The sequence below is a fragment of the Rhea americana genome, unplaced genomic scaffold, assembly GCF_003343005.1.
Source record: "Rhea americana isolate MKP2758 unplaced genomic scaffold, rheAme1 scaffold_15, whole genome shotgun sequence".
Classification (NCBI taxonomy): domain Eukaryota; kingdom Metazoa; phylum Chordata; class Aves; order Rheiformes; family Rheidae; genus Rhea; species Rhea americana.
The window spans coordinates 4,663,335-4,681,495 of NW_028185594.1; the positions used below are offsets into that span (position 1 = coordinate 4,663,335).

At 35.7% G+C, this 18,161-nt stretch overlaps 2 protein-coding genes across 2 annotated transcripts in view; one reads left to right on the forward strand and one right to left on the reverse strand.

Annotated features, from left to right (window-relative positions):
- The window catches only part of FAM117B (family with sequence similarity 117 member B), a 28,777-nt gene extending 18,631 nt beyond the window's left edge, over positions 1–10,146 (reverse strand). Inside the window, exons 1-3 of the mRNA XM_085299394.1 lie at positions 9,999–10,146; positions 4,667–4,759; positions 4,032–4,145 (exon numbers count right to left, since the gene is read on the reverse strand). Coding sequence (XP_085155520.1) covers positions 4,032–4,145; positions 4,667–4,759; positions 9,999–10,019 — 228 coding nt within the window. The 5' untranslated portion in view covers positions 10,020–10,146. The remainder of the gene's footprint in view (positions 1–4,031; positions 4,146–4,666; positions 4,760–9,998) is intronic.
- The window catches only part of SUMO1 (small ubiquitin like modifier 1), a 235,783-nt gene that overhangs the window by 46,815 nt on the left and 170,807 nt on the right, over positions 1–18,161 (forward strand). The gene's annotated exons all lie outside the window — the stretch shown is intronic.

Consider the following 18,161-nt stretch of genomic DNA (forward strand, 5'->3'; position numbering starts at 1 on the left):
GAGTTTTGGTGCAGGACAGTTAAAAGTTCTCAAACATGGGTATGGCATAAAGCTATGAGTTACGAAACACAGGAGGTGACAAATCTAAATTGTTTACAAGAATTTTGGAGAGGGAAAGGCCATAAGCTCCTCCAAATCTTCAACAAGGAACAGAGCTTTAAACAGAATCCAAGGTCTTTTGATGTCTTATATATTGACATCAAACCATCTTGAGGTTGAATAACTCTAGTGGCTGGTTCACTAGAAACAACCGATGAGTAAGATACTATGGAAAATGCTTCCCAAGAAACTGAAAGGAAGGGGCTTGATGGTTCAAAACATCCAGTAATAGCAAAACCTCAGCCAAGTGCACTAAAGAAGAAGCATTTTTAAAAACTTAATCTATTTTTTTGTCCTCAGCTCTGGCCTCATTTCTAGCTTCTCCACTACATTAACACTGAGACTAAAGGAAGAGCTCACTGACAAGACTTCTGTTTACAGACTTTGACCATAGAATTAATTCAAAGTCCAACACTCTTGGAAGCATCCTTTGATTACCTGAGAGGAGATACCTTTCAGAAAATGTTTCTTCCTATAAAAAGAGGCAGGATGGAACACTGGTGGTATTAAAAAAATATATATATACTTTTGAAAAAGAATTTACAGAGAGCAGTAAGTACTCAAGTTCAGCGACTATTTTCTGATTCTGAGCGGCAGGACAGGAATAGCTAACAAGTTTATTTCATATAGATTTCTGTGGGTTTGTTTGTTTAAAAATCATAGAAGCACAACAAAACCACTCAGTAGGAGGCTTAGGTGGTAAGAACCACTGTAAAAATTTTGGTAGAATTCAAGAAATTTCGGAAAAGCTTCACACAGTCCTTCCCACAAACCCTGAAAGAACTGAGCTGCTGCCAGAAATTCTAGTGTAGTAGTTCCTTTATAGGAACTACTTTCTTTCTGTGGAAGTCATCCTACGTTGTTTTCTTGGCCTTTTACTCTGGCTTAATGTAGTTACAGTATTGGTATTTTGGCTGCATTCACAGTATACTTTCTTTTGAGTGGTCAGACGAATCTTTTGGTGAGATTCGGTGAGAGCCTAGAAAGAACACTTGAAGCTTGCAGTTACAGCTTGCACTGTGCAGTTACACTTTTCACAAAAAAGCAGCCTCTAAATGCCATTATCTAACCCTTTGCTTACTTCTTTTTGAAGCCTCCCGCAACCCCCCTTCCAAGTGGTAGGAGACAGCTGGCACAAAATCTATGAAAAACAACAATGGCTTGTTCTATAACACAATGCTGGAAAAGTTGCTGCCTCAGCTAATACTTTATGATCAGTTTCACAAGTCCAAACACTAATTATCTATTGTGCACTTTTCTATTTATTTATTTACATAGTTCAAAATTTGGCAGAAAGTAAAAAAAATCTTCATACAAGAGGTAAAATTTCATGAGCAGAATAACAATGTTATGATGCTGAAGAATTTTATATAGATATATAGAGAGAGAATTTTTATTTGATATTTTTCAGAGCAGTAGCATCATAATCAATAATAATCAAAAAAGCAAAAAAATTATCTACCTAAAAGTGACAATAGCTTATCAATCAGAAATTCCCAGAGTTGTAATTACGAGGCCAGATCAGTTAAGTTGCACACAATTCTCCAGTGTAATGAAGTGCCCAAACCAAACTTTCTTTGGGTTTCTCTCTCTCTCTCTCTCTCTCTTTTTTTCCTTTCAGCATTTTGCAGTATTCTGACTTGAGTTACAGTAGCCACTAAGCTTTGCAGCATGTTCTATTTTGTACTCCAGCAAACCAGATGAAGATGTAGGAATTTGTACTAGACTGCTGTTTCAAATCCAAACTACTCTCCTTTCTTGTTTGTAGACTAATATTCTGCTACACAGAAGCAGAGGAGGAAATAGTTGCTGTTTGTAGATTTTAAGCTACATGCTACAATTCAAGTAAATCCTGGTTTTGATTTCTTTTGATACAAAGGAGTTATTAAAAAGTTAGGGAAGACTAAGAAATGGTGCTCTGCAAGTCAGTACTTAAACATCACTAAAAATATTTAGCCTGAAAAACTAGCTACTAACTCCACAGAACAAGACTACCAAACAGTTATAATGACAAGATTTAGAATTCTTCAGAAGCTTTTACTGTTGATTGAATTCATTTTAGATCAAGTTAAAGTTTTGATTGAACTACAGAATACTTCAATTTAAGTTATGAACAGTAACAAGGCAAAAAAAGAAAAATAGATGCACTAATTAATAATACCACTAAAGTAGTGGGTAGAAGACAAACTGAAACTTAGTACTTCCTTAATTACAATTCTTGATGTGGATTTCACAAAGCACATGACTCAGACTCCAACAATTTTCAAAAAAAAATTGTCTTGATTTCTCAAAAGATAAAAAGGCCTTTTGAAAAAGACTTCTTAAATTTTGATGTAAAAATATAATCCTAACAAACCCTAAATATAATACTTCTGCACAGAAGCACAGAATTTGACCTAATTAAAAACTCAAGTGTACTTATCTCCTTAAAATTCAAAACTCCTAACAACATGAATTGTTCCAGGGATGTTAGGATTGGAGACAAAAAGATAATGCCATTACGTTTTATACAAACTAGGAGTTAAGAACTACAGTGCAGGAGAAATTTGAAATTCAGTTCTCTCTTATTTCCATTCTTGAAGCCAATTGGATTCACTCAGATACCTGATTTCCATCCATAAAAGAACCTGGCTGCTCCAGACTGTATGGTCCTCCTTTTTATTTCCTTTCTTAACAGGATGAATTAGTCTATATACCTGTAAGGTACATGAACACATGCTGAGGGAGCAACAGTTCCCCTCCCCAGCTTAAMTTATTTCAGGAAGGATGGAAAGCAAAGGAAGCAGCCTTAATTAACTGGTATCAAAATGCAATCTTTATTGAAATAATGCTAATTGCATTTTAGAAGTAATTGGAAATACAATTAGATTTGCGGAAAAGCTGCCCGGTTAAAGTCCTTTCTCTATTTACAGCATTGATAGTTCCATGGTTTCTTTCAACTAGGTTGACTTGCAAGGCAATTGTGAGGTATTTACTCTTTTTGTAACAGTTAAACAAAAATCCGTTATCTCCCAAATATATATTTGTGAGAGATCAGTGGAAAAAAAATCTGAAAAAAATTCCTATTGATTTTCTTAAAGTTACTCAAGCAAAAGAGATCTGAAAAAGGGTTTCTTCCACCTACTACTAACTGAGCTAAAAATATCACCTCTGTGAACCAGGCCTCATTAACAGCCTTGAGACAAAACTATAAAACTACAACTGCACATTGAACACGTGGTGGCATAACCATCACATAATTTTCATAGTGGCTACTACTGAAAGTCTCAAGGTATAATGAAAAATCACAGAGAAAAGGTTACAAAGGCTGATGCTGAATGCAGTCATTAAGAGGACAAACACTTTTGATAGAGCAACTTGCAAAACAAAAGTTGAATAGCATTTTATCAGCTAAGCTCCCTGAACACCTCATCCTAGGATTAGACAAGTGCTCCTGCCAGGACATGCAGTCAACATAACTTACAATTTCATTTGAATCCACATCATTTTACCACCAATTTGCTCCATGACATACCCTCTCCACAAATTTCTAACTGTTGCAGCAACACTTCATGAAAAAGATAAATTGATGGTTTCAGATTAAACTTATCCACATCATCCTTTCATACAGTCTGAAGAATACATTTTAAGAGTCTACCTTGAAAAAAAAARAATCTGTTTGAAATTCTTCGGAAGTCAGAGTTACACAGCAAGATAACCTAGCCAAGTAATAAAAAGATTTTGCACTTAAGGCACTCCAGGAAGTCAAAGGCAATTGATCTGTTTCATAGAAATCACCTACAGCTACAACATATTTAGAAGTATGAGTTCCCTTAAAANAAAAAAAAAAAAAAAAAAAGAAAGAAAAAGAAAAAGAAAAAAAAATCAATCTTAAATGGAGTTAAAAACAGTATTACATATCCACTATGTCAAAAAAGATAGTATAGCCTTACCTGACTATGGTTAATGGCTGCATGATTACCATGAAACGGAGACTGTCTTTCCTTATCCCGATGATGTCTRCTGCTATGCTTGCTTCTCTGCAACTGTTGACGCAATTTTGCTATCTAATAAAGGAAAAATTCACATTAGGTTTTACCAGATATGTTCAGATACATATATAGCTTTACTAGTTTATTTGGTCACTTATCTAAGCCTTTACTGCCAGAATTTTCATAATTACTGCCAGCACTAAATTAAACTTAAGTTCCTGCAAAAGTAAAAGTTAGATACCAGTTCAGTTCAATCCAGGAGATATTTCCTGAAGTTTAATGAAAGTACTTGAAATACATAAAATTTGAAAATAATTAGGTCACTGCTGGATTTCTTTTGCTGCTGAAAAATGTCATCTGCATTTGATACTTTCTTTCCCACACTAAAATTAAAATTTTAAGTCCTAAACTGTTATAAGAGATCAAAGCCAAATTAACAACTGAAGTATATTTTAGTTTATTTTCTACTAAGCCCAGGCTTTACATAATACAACAAAATGGTACAACATTCATGCCTTCCTGAAAAGTCAAGGAAACAGTGCATGACAGCAGCAAACTTAACCCAAAAAAGTGTATCATGTAATAGCATTCCTGACCTCCTTGAGTTGATCTGTGCTGCCCCACGATGCTGAACGTTTGTGTGAGCTTCTCTTCTTTTCTAAATATTCTTCAGCCCAGGCACTTTCTGTCTACAGCAAGAGGATTACCAGATTAATTACAAAAAAAGGATAATTTCTACTCCCTGGAAGAAATATTTTGAGACAAATTGGGAGAGAGAACAGTTTTAAGATTTTCTGGATACAGAAAAGACTACTGAGAAGTTGTCACTAACTAGAAGCTTTCTGGCAAGCAAAGTAAGAGAATGTGTAGTGAAACTATATATTTACAAACTTTCAGACCTCCTCTAGCATGTGAATACACACATTTCCTTTCCATATTATTATACAGGTACAGGTATATAGGTAAAGCAGTACTAAGAGTCAGCTGTATCCCAAGCTACTGGAGAACACTCAAGAACCAGCAGGACAATGCTGAAGTTGCACTGAGAGCGGATGGTTCCTCTGTCCTTCCTGCACAGATGCTGATTTTGTTACTTCTGATATATCAGCAAAAAGAACTTGCCGGAAATTATGGAAAATCCTGTACTGATAGAGCTTTGAAATCAAATTCATGCTCAGAAGAATGAGAAAAAGGAAGGTGAGGCACTAGAGCTATTCCGAGGCAGGGAGTTCGTTCATTAAAACCCAAAGAGCTTCAGGCTTATTCTTGCCTCAGGTGCCAAGCAGAAAKCAACCTAGACAATACTATGCTAGTTTCACTAAACAAACAGAGTCATTAACATTTGAGAGAGAAATGTGCAAATATATTGTAATAAAAAAAGATCTGGGATATTCAAAGCATCATTAGAACAAGTTGTGTTCATTAAAAGTAACAAAAACCACAAACAAACCTGTGATAATACTGCATGCTTTAGAGGCAAAATTTGTATTCCTACCCAACTACATCTAGAACAGCCTTCAAAAGCAGTGAACTGTAAACCCTCTAGTTCAGAGATAACATACTAAAACACGTATCAGGAATCTCCATGCAGCCACAAGAAACATACCTAATGAAGCAAGAGGAAGGATCTCCGGAAGCAGCTGAAAGAGAACAAGCTGAAAGAGATAGTGACTTCCTTTAAAACCCCATTGCTATAGTGCAGTCCTTAGCATGCAACAGCATCCAGTGGCGACCTGGCTACCTCAGCCCTCCAAGTCACTGATGTCTCACTTTCTCCTGCAGACAGAAACTTCAGTTGCCTCAGAGCCTCCAAATCCAAAATGTACAACAGTTGGTTAGGACTATGTTTAGACAACATCTAGAACTAACAGCTTGCAAGCCACAAGCTGACTGTGCTTACCCATCTATTCACAGAACACAGAAACTTGCAAGGTCTTTAATGATGTGATATTGATCTCCATTTTCCAGGGAAAATTGAGATGTAACTCTTGGAACACACAGACTGCAACTTGCATTGGCTTCAGTTACAGATGGAAGTTTCACATAAATGAAACCTCCACTATCAACGTGTTTTCACATTCACAATTCCAAATCAGCAACTAACTAGGACGATTTTCAGTAACAAGTTAGTAGGGTTGAACAGGAATTTTGTAGCAAAACCAGAAGCCATTTTTCTAGGGGCGTTTACCTTAATCATAGAATCTTCCTTTCATATCATTAAATCCTACCTATATTTTCCAACTTCAGCAACTTGATTAAAATAGAGTAATTGACAAACCCTATTCCCAGATTCATGATGCTAATCCCAGTCTTTGCCCAGCACATTCTTTAATTTCAGTCTGTAATCTCATCCCATCTTCTAGCTTCTGGAACAATCCATTTTTTTCATTAATTCTAACTTTCCAACTCAGCACAACTATTAACATTTGCCTACAAGAATCACATTGAGACTTTAATTAGTCTTTGCAYATAATTTATACTCAAGACTTTGTTCCAGATCTTCTTTTATAAATTATCTGATTCATTTTAAGGGATTAAAGTTTATTTTGATATTCATCCTCAAAGCAAATAGGCAAAAAAAATCTTTTTAAAGCAGAAGATGTTGAATTATAGGAAATCTTTACATCAAATCAGAAATGTAATAGCATTTTAGTAAGTCACCTACCTCTTCCCTACATATTATAATACACACTTTCAAGACAAATAGACTGAACAACCAACTGATACAAAGAAGGATTTCTATTTCTCTAGGTTCTTAATCTACTATTACTTGCTTATTAGTTGCTGTCATTCGCAATGCCTGCTCTGTAATTACAAGAAGTTTGTTTATGGCTAAATTTATTACAGATACTAGATTTAACAAAAAACACTTAACAAAAAAGTTTCTAACAAAAACTTTGAAGCTGAATTCAAAAATCATTCTTTAAGAGCTAAACAATGTCAAAACAGTTGTTTCATTATAATTTGCATTTTGACATAGCTGTATTTCAAACAATCACAAAGTCAAAAAAGTCTGATTCAAAAGAAAAGGCAGACCAGATTGCAAATACCTGTTTAAGTAATACTTAACAACAACACCTGCATGGATGAATTCTAGCCAGACCTAGGATGTTCACTGATATTCAAAGAGCATTCTGCATGTACATAACTTAATCTGGTTTTAGAGACAAGTTGTATCTTCACTAAAATAAAATAGTTGAAGTAAGAGTCTGATATACAGACTGTTTTGCTTGAAGTAGGATCTCTTACACAATTCTCAGCTATGTCCTACGGGCATCTCTAACGGCCTGCAAGCCAAAGAGTGTCACTAATTGCTGTTGCTTCTCAACCTGCTTCCTGAATGACTTACATTGTCCACCCCATAAGCTATGAGAATCAAGATCCTCTGCTGACTCAACTCCAAAATTTTCTACATCTTAGTAGTTTCAGCCTGCAACAGGGATCTCCATCAGAGCATGCGTAACACTGTCCACAGAAAAACAGACTTTACCTACCAGTTTTTGCCAAATGTGGCATCCTTTTTTTTTTGTTTTGGATAAAAAAAAGTATTCATGGTTATTCCCTTCATATATAATTTGAAACATAACCTTTGTAATACAAGCAAACTCTTGCAAATGAGTACATAATTGCGTTTATCCGTCTGCAACACATTCTCTCTCTTATCATATGTCTCGGCCTGTGATCTTACTCAGAATTAGTCAACAAACACTACGGAAAAAACGCAAACTCAAAGTATGTGAAAATGAGGGAGATGACAGACTCTGTGAAATCTGAAATTACAGATTGAAACTGTGATACCTTGTAAGTGAAACGTCATCCAAACACCATATCTTCACAAATAATAAATTTAACAACTGGAGAGCCTACACTCCTGGGAAATCAGCTTTTGTTAAATCATACGTTTGAAACTTGGCCCTAACTCAGATAGTTGTTCTCAAGCCCACTAGAAAAATCATAAACAACTGTCCTGTCAGTGTCACAGCAGCTCAAGGCTTAGACATACAGATGTATAGTATCCCAGAACTTTCTACCTTGTCAGACACATTTTCAGTTAGCAAGTGTAAGCATACTATTCTATTTCTTTCAGGAGTATATTAACTTTAATGTCCATTAAATACACTCATCCTGTGGAAATACCCAATGGAATTTCTTAATTATATATAGCCTTCCCACTAATCTTGGTAAATGCATTTCCTTTTATATACAAAAGCCTATCCAGAATAGCAGCTAGGTGTGTCAGAATTAGAAGAAAGATACAAAAGAAAAGTGTAATCCAAAAAAGATATTATCTAATCTAACTGGAAAAACATACAGGTTGTTAGAACTCAGCCATGACTCCAATTAAAACTTAGCTAAGCTGGAAGAGATCAGCTGAATACAACAAATACTTTGGTAGCATTTTAGAAATATAGTGATTTTGAAAAAAGTATTATTCTAAGAAATCAAGTTTGAAAATATGAAGCTAAGGCATCTACTAACTTTATCTTCTGCCCTTTAGAAATAGTTGTTAATAGCTAAGCATGAATGGAAATACCCTGTATATCACATGCCTTCCTCCATCCTCCTGCTCTCACTACAATTTGTTTCCCCTTTTTACACCATCTTCTAACAGTCTCTTCTATTCATTTTCCTGCACAGAAAACTTGCTTCTCAACTCTCCCTTGTTCACCATCTCTAACTTCACACTTGGTCAAACTCCTCTGAAAAATACCTTACCTTTCCACTGATCTGCTCTTGCCTCCTTTGGACTAAATTTCGCAGCTCTTGGGAACACCATATAGTACTAATCAACAGTGAGGACATTACCTGCTTGACATCTTATGCATCTGAGTAGACAACACACCGAAGCCTATGTAACTGCATTTTCATTATTGCTACCAGACTTAACTAAGGTATGCTTAAACTCAAGTATGTTTCACATGCTGCCTGTATATCTTCCAGATGCAGTTCAGATACATTCTTAGAAATTGGTGAAGGCCTATTGTTGAAACCATGCTCTAGGATAAGGAACTTAAAACTCAAGATGTTTGGTTCTTTCTTTCACTCTACAAGTTAGGGAAATCCACTGCCAAACATATCCACAGAAGCAGGAATGAAACATTGTGACAGTCAACGGAAAAATCTACCCTGAACCACTTCCATATACGTATGATACCATTTAAGACTCCTCTCTGTAAGGAGATTAAAAAAAAAAAAAAAAAAAAAAGCGTCATGTGGTAAACTTGCAGCTCTGGTAATGCCATAATTCAATTCAACTTTTTGTTGGTTCTGCCTTTACAAACAGCATAGGACTGTATCACTAAAATGTTGTGAAATTTTGTCAAGTTCTTGAAGTTATTGGTAAATCACGTACTTTTTAATTACTTTGCAATTCAACTAAATTTGAGCATCATTCATTCCTCAAAGATGCAGCACTTCAATATGTATAGCCCAGGTGAATATTAAAAGGCCTGTTACAATCAGAGGATTAATAGCCTTCCATAGGAAAGGCTACAGTAACTTTTATAAAAGCACTAMAAAAAAATTCCTATGAAATTTTAAAACAGAACTACATATAAGGAGTCACTTTAAGTTTATTTGCATAAATTAAAGACTAAACAGTATTTAACCAGCACAACCTGTTTTCCTCCACAAACAATGAGAACACAGACATGTGATATACTAGTGCTTTTCTTAGAGAAAAAAGGAGAAAGTTGCACTCTTAACAGATGCCACAGTTCACGGTCTTCTCTTAGAGAATGATGCAAATAACCTGAGTGTGAAATATCAAAAGCAGAACAACTGTAATTTCAAAGTGAACAAAAACTTACAATATAGAAAGCCAGAATGAATACTTCAAAGAAAAGCTTGCATTTAAATCCTGCCTTCATACTTAGAAATACAAACTTTAGAAATATAGAATATTCTAAAGATAAAAATCTGTCCTACCTGTGTGGCTTTGTCTCTCATACATGGAACAGCTTGCCCATGATTATCACGAGGCCACTGTCCAGCAAGGTAAGGAGCAGCAAGTGTATCCAGTGAGGAAGTGCGGCGAATAATACTGGAAGGGCTTGAGGAAGGTGGTCTTGATTTATCAGCTGGAATAAGAACTTTTGATTAGAAAGAAAGCAAATCAGAGAGTTTAGTTTTAATTATCTATAGCAAGTCATTAAGTATAGGACAAGATACTTTCAATACAGGAATTAAAACTGAACAGAACCTGAAATAACAAGCTTAATATGCAGTGCAATATGTTTTTATGGTTTCCCTGAAAAATATCCTATGTTAAAAACATGAAACTGATAATCAGTAAACTACCATTTATTCCCTCAAAAGCACAACAGTCATTGGATTCTTAACAGTTATGGCCTGGAAGAAAATAAAGCAGCTTAGTTTCTTTATACCTGTCAAAGACTAACAAAGAAAATCCATACTAAAGTTTTTCAGTTTAAACTAGGTTTATTAGAGTTCATACCATTAATTCTTTCTCTTTGTCTACTTGAATTAAAGGAGTGCTCTAGGCTGACAAGCTTTAGTAACCACCCAAAATACAACATATAGCAGATTCGTAAAGAGGTTTATGTAACCTTTAATTCTAGAAGTCAACTTTGATTAGATAATGATTTATGTATTACAAGACATCAAGGCGTTTCCTCCCTTTATATGCTCCCTGGTAACTACATTCATATTCACATGATGTTTTACCTTCTGCAAAACATTATCCAACATTTTTATTGTTTATGTTGACACTACTTTTCAGAGCAATCTAGATATTAACAGGAATTTCTACTGGAAAAAAAAAGCTTAAACATAACAAATGTAGGAAGGGAAAATGGAAGGAAGAATATGGTTAAAAGACTTACTACATGGAGTACTTACTCCATCTATCAACTCTATTTTTTAAAGTGGGACTACAGTAAAGAATTAAGCTAGAAGCTAGTAAGCGTCAAACACAATAAAGAAAAGCTCCTCAACACAGAATTTGAGGTGTGTAAAATTAAGCAAAGAGCCAGGCTTTAGATACATGTATATGCTCACACATACACACTATTTGTTTTAACCATTCCAGATCTAAAATGCCAATCCAGAGATTACTAAGATTTAAGCTTACTATCAATCCATCTAATTCTCCCTAAAGAATTATACTTGAAAAATATCATATATTAATCCAACCTGTGAAGAATACAAAGGGATGAAACAAATGGCTCGAAAACAGCAAATGCTATTGAGATCAGATGGAAGCTTTAGAAAAGCACTGGGAAGAACTATTAGTCACAAACGCTTTCTGACTGTGCCATAGGACAAGTTCTGCACTAACAGTAGTAATAACATGGCAATTGACATTTTACATAAATGCATTCATGTGCAAAAGAAGTTGTCCATGATTACTATCACACAGCTAGTCAAATAATAATAATTTTGCCTTCAGAAGTGCAGAATTCAATTTCCCAGCAGTTTTAACCTAATAAAGACATGTAAAAAATAATAAAACCTATTATGTGTACGTTTCAGTGTTGTGGACAACATTAAGTCTCTTAGAACACTAGTCCTTCAAATTTAGGTCTAGTGACATTCTATAATTAATATGGCTTATGCAAATTTTCCATTAGAAGTATATACATTAAACCAGTGAAAAATATTTCCATTTAACAACAAGGAAATAATTATTAGTGCTTTAATCAGCAACTCTCACATAAATTACTCCAGAATCCTCTTCTGGTTAATTATTTCTGCAGGCACCAACAACCATCAAAATCCTACTATTGAGGTCATAAGAGATCTGCTTTCAGAGAGTAGCAGCAAATCTCAATCTGAAAGTTACTATGAAGTTGAAGAGTCCTGTATCAAAGAAATTGACTGACTAGTACTATACAGCTAACTGAAGGGTACCTTTGCAGAAGACATCAGAAATATTCCATTTGTACCACGGAAGATGATCTGCTAGAGCAATGTCATTCTTTAGGAATTATACTTACTTGCAAAGTTACATCAAACATGCTATTTGTCTGAAAAATAGCTGCCATATTCTGCCTAAGTATTTTTAATTATTATTTTTCCTTTTCAAGGAGTTTCTCTCTTTTTACAAAAGAGAAATAGAAAGCACGTGGAGGTGGTGGTGGGGAATCAGGAAGTGTGTGTGGTCAGTCACATCATTTGCAAAGCAACTGCAACATACATCTTCAAAACTAAGCAGCATAAATTATTACTGCATACCTTCCCCCATCAAAAAATAGGAGTATTTTACTAGGCACAGAGAATGAAAATCAAAGAGCTTCTTTACTGTTTAAGTTCAAGTGAAGCTGCTTCCTTCAAGGTACAAAGCCTAAATATACTTTCTTTTTTCTTTTAATTTAAATATTCCTTCAAAATTAACTACATAATGGAAAAAATATATTCAAACATCTATTCAAGTATGCTCAAACATCAGCTGTTCTTGCCCGATATAAATAAAAACCAGAATTCCTTAAAAAAAAAAAAAAAGGCACTATACTATCACAATTTTTGTCTTAATACAAATTGCCAATGTCTACTATTCCAATCCTCTTGGTCTTTCAGAGCACTTCAGTGGAAACATTTATGATGTTTTCATTACATTTTCCTCTACAGTTCTTGGAGCAAGCACTCAGCTGCTATTTTCCCTTTATGTGACCTACATAACAAGAGATTTGCCTCCATAGAGATAACAGTTACAACAGCTGTGGCTGATGAAAAACAATGGAGCTGTTTCATCAAATAGAAGCTTCTTAAATATTAGATCTGTTTTAATTAGCCTGATTATCTCTTTAAACCAATATTTGTCACAAATACCAACCCTCCTATCCACCCTACTCTAAAATCTATCTGGAAACAATTTGCTCTCAAATAAAGCAAAATAATAAAATAAAGTATCAACTGAACATACAGGATACAAATCAAAAAAAGCCACAATTTGAGAAAATAGCAAGCTGGGTACCAAGTCTGTGCAAGTCATTGCAGCACAACTGACAGAAGTGACTATTGGTGAACTACTAAYGCACACACCTATTGCAATTGTAAAATGAGGCATGCACCTGTGAAGATGATTCAAACTAAGGCAGTCAAACAAAGCGACTGAATAGTGTGAAGTTAAACAAATATTGATGCTTACCAGCAAGTATGTGAAAGTTAGTGAAAGAGAACATTGACCCTGATGTGCCTTTAAAAAAAAAAATCAAATTATATAGCTACTACTACAATAACAATTGAAAAAAAAAAAAGGAAATTATATTGTGAGCATGCACACCTTTGAACTGTACACCTCACAGGAGAAAATTTTTGTATATAAAAGGAAGGAAGGTCTCTATCTCAGGAAAAGATCCTAGGAGAAAAAACACTCTGAAGATTCATCTTTGCTTTAATTTTCCTAAAAAATTCAGAACTGTTGTTAGAAATGCTTGAACCAAAAAATAATGATTACTGCTGAAGTATAACCTGAAGATTGATCTTACATCACTGCTAATATCTTTCTAAACATCTGCAATTAAAGTTTTCAAAAAGGAAAATAAAAGCTCCAAAGAACCAGCTTCTAGTAGACACCATGAGAAAACAAAACAAAACAAGCAAGTAGCAGAAAGTGCCATAGGAAAAGTACAAGATGTCGTTAATCTCAGAATCAAATTCTCTGACAAGAAGTTCTAACTGAAGCTTTTTATATATCTGAAATCCAAAACTTACATATCTGAACTTACATATCTGAAATCCACACATTGAGATAAACAAGTTTCTTTGGCATCTAGTAATAGAGCTGAGTGAGTTTTTTTGGTCAGCTTTTTCCTCAGTAAAGACATTCATAGGATCTCTCTCAAGTCAGCTCTCTTTTCCCCCAAAATTGTAAAAATGCAACATCTTTGAGACTACAACCCCTTGTTCATGTTTGGTTGAAAGTACTCAACAGGCTCAAACAGTATTAAGAACAGACAAACAGTATATTCACTTTGGAAGACAGTTTTCACAGAATAGTTGAGGTTGGCAGGACCTCTGAAGATCACCTGGTCCAACTCCCCTGCTCTAGCAGGGTCAGCTAGAGCAGGTTGCCCAGGACCATGTCCCATTTTGTTTTGAGCATCTCTAGGATGGACACTCAATTACATCAGTGGGCAACCTGTTTCAGCGTTCAACTACCCCTACATTGAAAAAGTGTTTTCTTATGTTGAGGTGGAATTTCCTGTGTTTCAGTTCATGCCTGTTGCCTCTCATCCTGCCACGAGGCACCACTAAGAGTTTGACTGCCCTCCTCTTTACACCCATCAGATATTTAACTACATCGATAGAGCCCCCCCTCTGAATTCGTTATCTTTATCCAATTCTCCTCCTTAATTTTCAAACTGATATTTTATGTCCAATAATGTCAACAGCAATATAGCAAAGAGTTCACTATTAAGTAGAGATATCTCTCAGAATCTCCAGACACCTGAATTGGCCAGTAAATGACTGCTACAGCATTGGTCCTTATCTTCCTGTTCATGTAGCCTCATGTGTCTTCATGTTTTCAGAGCTGAACACCTCTGACGTGCTTACTCTTTGGTTTGCATGCACAGAATCATAGAATTGGCAAAGTTGGAAGGGACCTCTGGAGATCAGCCAGTCCAACCCTCAAATGAGTGGCCCATACAGGGATCAAACCCATAACCTGGTACTCATGATCTGTCTGCTGGCCTCCCTTGATATCTAGGATTGGTAATCCAACCATCTGGCTCCTAAAGCTTCAACTGTACCTTACTCATTGTTTCTGAAAGGTAGTCATGTGGTTTACAGTTGAACTCTTCTCAGATCTATTTCAAGAAAGACAACCAATAACTGAAGAACACAGTTGCTCTTTATTCAGTAAATAAACTAAGATAAAAATAATAATAGAGGTAGAGCACATACATTTTGGAATAGTCCACTAGTAGGACAAAATGAGATGATTTGTTCCTAGTCTAGCACATACACTCTCCTATTTTAAATGACGATGTTCTGAAATGCAAATCATGTCTCAGGRCATTCTCATTGGAAAGCTCTAATGACACTATGCATGAGGCTCTCTTTACTGGAAATACTTTGACAAAAAGACATCTATGATTTTTTCTGCGGTGTCACACTGACTATTCAGCTAGTAGAACCCCAAATCACACCCAACTAAACAATTCTGAGCTACTTCCAGAAGTAACAGGATCCCATAAAGGGAGGTAGAACAACAGAAAGATAAGAAGGTCAACAGGTGATAAAGATGTCATTAATTGATTCCCAAATTTGTAATGTGAAAAACACTATTTAACTGGGAATTAAGTAAAAGGTATTTGGGGGAAGGCAAAGAGAAAAATCAGATGATTGTCTAGCTTCCTCTAATAGGGATGGTTTGCAGGCAGGAGTGTATGCAAAAAGTAAGCCAAAAATTGAGATTTACAGGACAGATTCTGCAGCATAGAAATGAGGCAGAAGAGTCACTCACCRCAAAAGTGATGGGAAAGAGAGCACAGAAACCTCAAAATCAGTTTGGATTAACATGGAAGTAGAAGCTAAAGTCAGAGAAATGAGTGTTTGAGACTACAGGGAAGGAAAGTAAAAGATGAAAAAGTGGTCAGAAGAAAGATCCAGGCTCTTGGCCATAATATTTCAGAGAAATGCATCAAGAGAGGGATGGAAATTTAGAAGGAAGTGTTTCATGAAATCCTGTTTGTAATTACCCCATCCTGAACAGAAGATTCAGCTAAATATTTCCAAATTTAGTTGCAATTCAGTTCAGAAATCCTAGATTTAAAAAACAAGAAAAAAAATTATTAAACCATATTTTTTAAAGTTGTTCTCATGGGTTAAGCATATGGAAGAAAACTTTACATTCAAAACTATTCAATTGCTTACCAGAAAAGAAAATCAAACAAACATGAAGTTGAGCCTTAAACTTACAGAACCAGTTTCAAAGTTCAGAAGTAGACATGACTTTGTCTAACCTCGTTTCATCTTAAAAAAAAAAAAAAAAAANAAGAAGAAGAAGAAGAAGAAGAAAGAAAAGAAAAGAAAAAAAGGCTGCAGCTGTAGGCATCACTGAACGCCATCATCAACTCAAAACAAAAAGCAGCAAAACCAGACTTATTTTGCAGTAGATTCTGAATGTTGCCCTAAAGTGGCTTATCCTTGCACAGCTTCACAACTCTAACCAAGTAAACAAAAATAAAGTTCTACTTCCCTGCTTTCAGCATTAAGTTTTCTCATCTATATGAAGCCAAAATTAAGTCAACTCAATCTCTAACAAACACTGAACTACATAACACAAATGTTAATCAATATTAAACTTGCTTGATTTGCATTTTAATTCTGGGTCAATACAAGTACTGTTCAGACATTTAAATGCACGGCAGCAGTTAAAAGGACACAACTCTTCCATTTCCCCTCATCTTGTAAAAAGCTAGGGTTATCTGTTAACACAGTAGCGGTAAACAACTAGTGATTAAATTTCTTCCTATATGCTAGTTCTTAGACCCAGTAAAGAAGTCGGCTAGACAGTGTGGTTTTAACATGTTTCTACATGATGATCTGAAGACAGTGCAATTTTTTCCTCCTTCTAAGTGGTCTGATATCAGCCTTCAAAAACAGCTYTTGAACTTGGATCTCAAGGGCAGCCAATCTGTTCCTCACTCTCCAGACTACCTAAGAGACTGCATTATGTGGGAGAATTTCTATAAAGTTCTAAGAACAAATATGATTTTTTTTTTGATGTGTATAGTCTTTCAGATTATTGATTAACAAGAATCTCAGATGAGGAATATACACAATCCAAAGGCTCAGAATAGACCTTAAGCAAAACACACTACTTTTATCTGGAAAACTGAAGATCTAAATCAGAACCTAAATCAGAACCTAAATGCCTTTGTGGCATTGCTCTCTTACATTTCAGAGAAATAAAGCTATGGCAATCTCAAGAAGTATGTCTGAATTAAAACACAACAATAACAACAAACAACAAAAATTAAGCCACACAGGTATTACTGTAAGTACTGTATGAGTTAGTTACAACTAATTTGGTAGCATCATTCCTCAAGAGTTAGGATAGATAAAAACTGTAACGTGGCTGCAATCAAAATTTTAGAAGGGAGGGCAACATTAGAAGAAGTAGAAAAGTTAATGGGAATGGTGCTGGTCCTAGATTTCTGCCTTCATACTTCTGTATATTGCTCAACTTTGTGTAAGTACTGGATGCAATTTCATGACAAAATACCAGTTATAGTTTTGTTATCTTGAAAGTCACTGCTTTTCCAGATTGGAGGACAACAACACAAATCCTCACTCATGCACTTTTGAATAAACTTTTATCCTAAGACCAAAGAYTTACATATGTAAGCCTTTAATATTCTCAATCAGATACCACACATTGCTTATGTTTCAGAGTGTCTTAGTATGTTTTAATTATTCAAAAACAGTAAAAAGCAGTTGCTACAAAACATATACCATTTCCGTACTATTTTCTATCTTTGCTGTAGTGCAAGCTTGTCATCACCCTCAAATTCACGCATCCTTCTGCAGGGTTTATGTTGCAAGTAACTACTGGGAGGCACTGAAGACTTTTTCCTACATATGTGTGTAATGACAGCTAGTATTTTAATCACAGGCTTGTGGACACTACTTGGATCAAAAATACATACCATCTGGCACCAGAGGCTCAGAAACGGAAGATGTCAAGGCTACCCTGCACTTCCCAAATACCAAATTCATCTTAATGTTGTTCTGAAGTATTTGAAGCTCATCTCTTCTTACGCCCTTTATCTTTTCATCTGGCAACCTCCAGCAGTACTAGCAAAAAGACTGCAGGAGTGGCTGTACTCCTCACATGACATGTTTTACTTTCTCTGTCCCTTTTCTGAGAGCCAGGAAGGAAAAAAAACGAGCCCTTCAACACGTAAGCACCCGACAAACGCTGCAGCCAAGATCTAAAACTAGTACAAGCCTGGACACAACCCCTGTCCCAAGGCTTCCTCTCCCCTCCAGAAACACCGCGTGCTCTTGGGCACACCACCAGCCCCAGCCCTCACACCCCACAAAGACCAGGTTGTAATTACAAACTCAGGCCCGGCCACGCTGAGACCAGGCGCCCGAGGTCTCCTGCGCCGCCGGGAC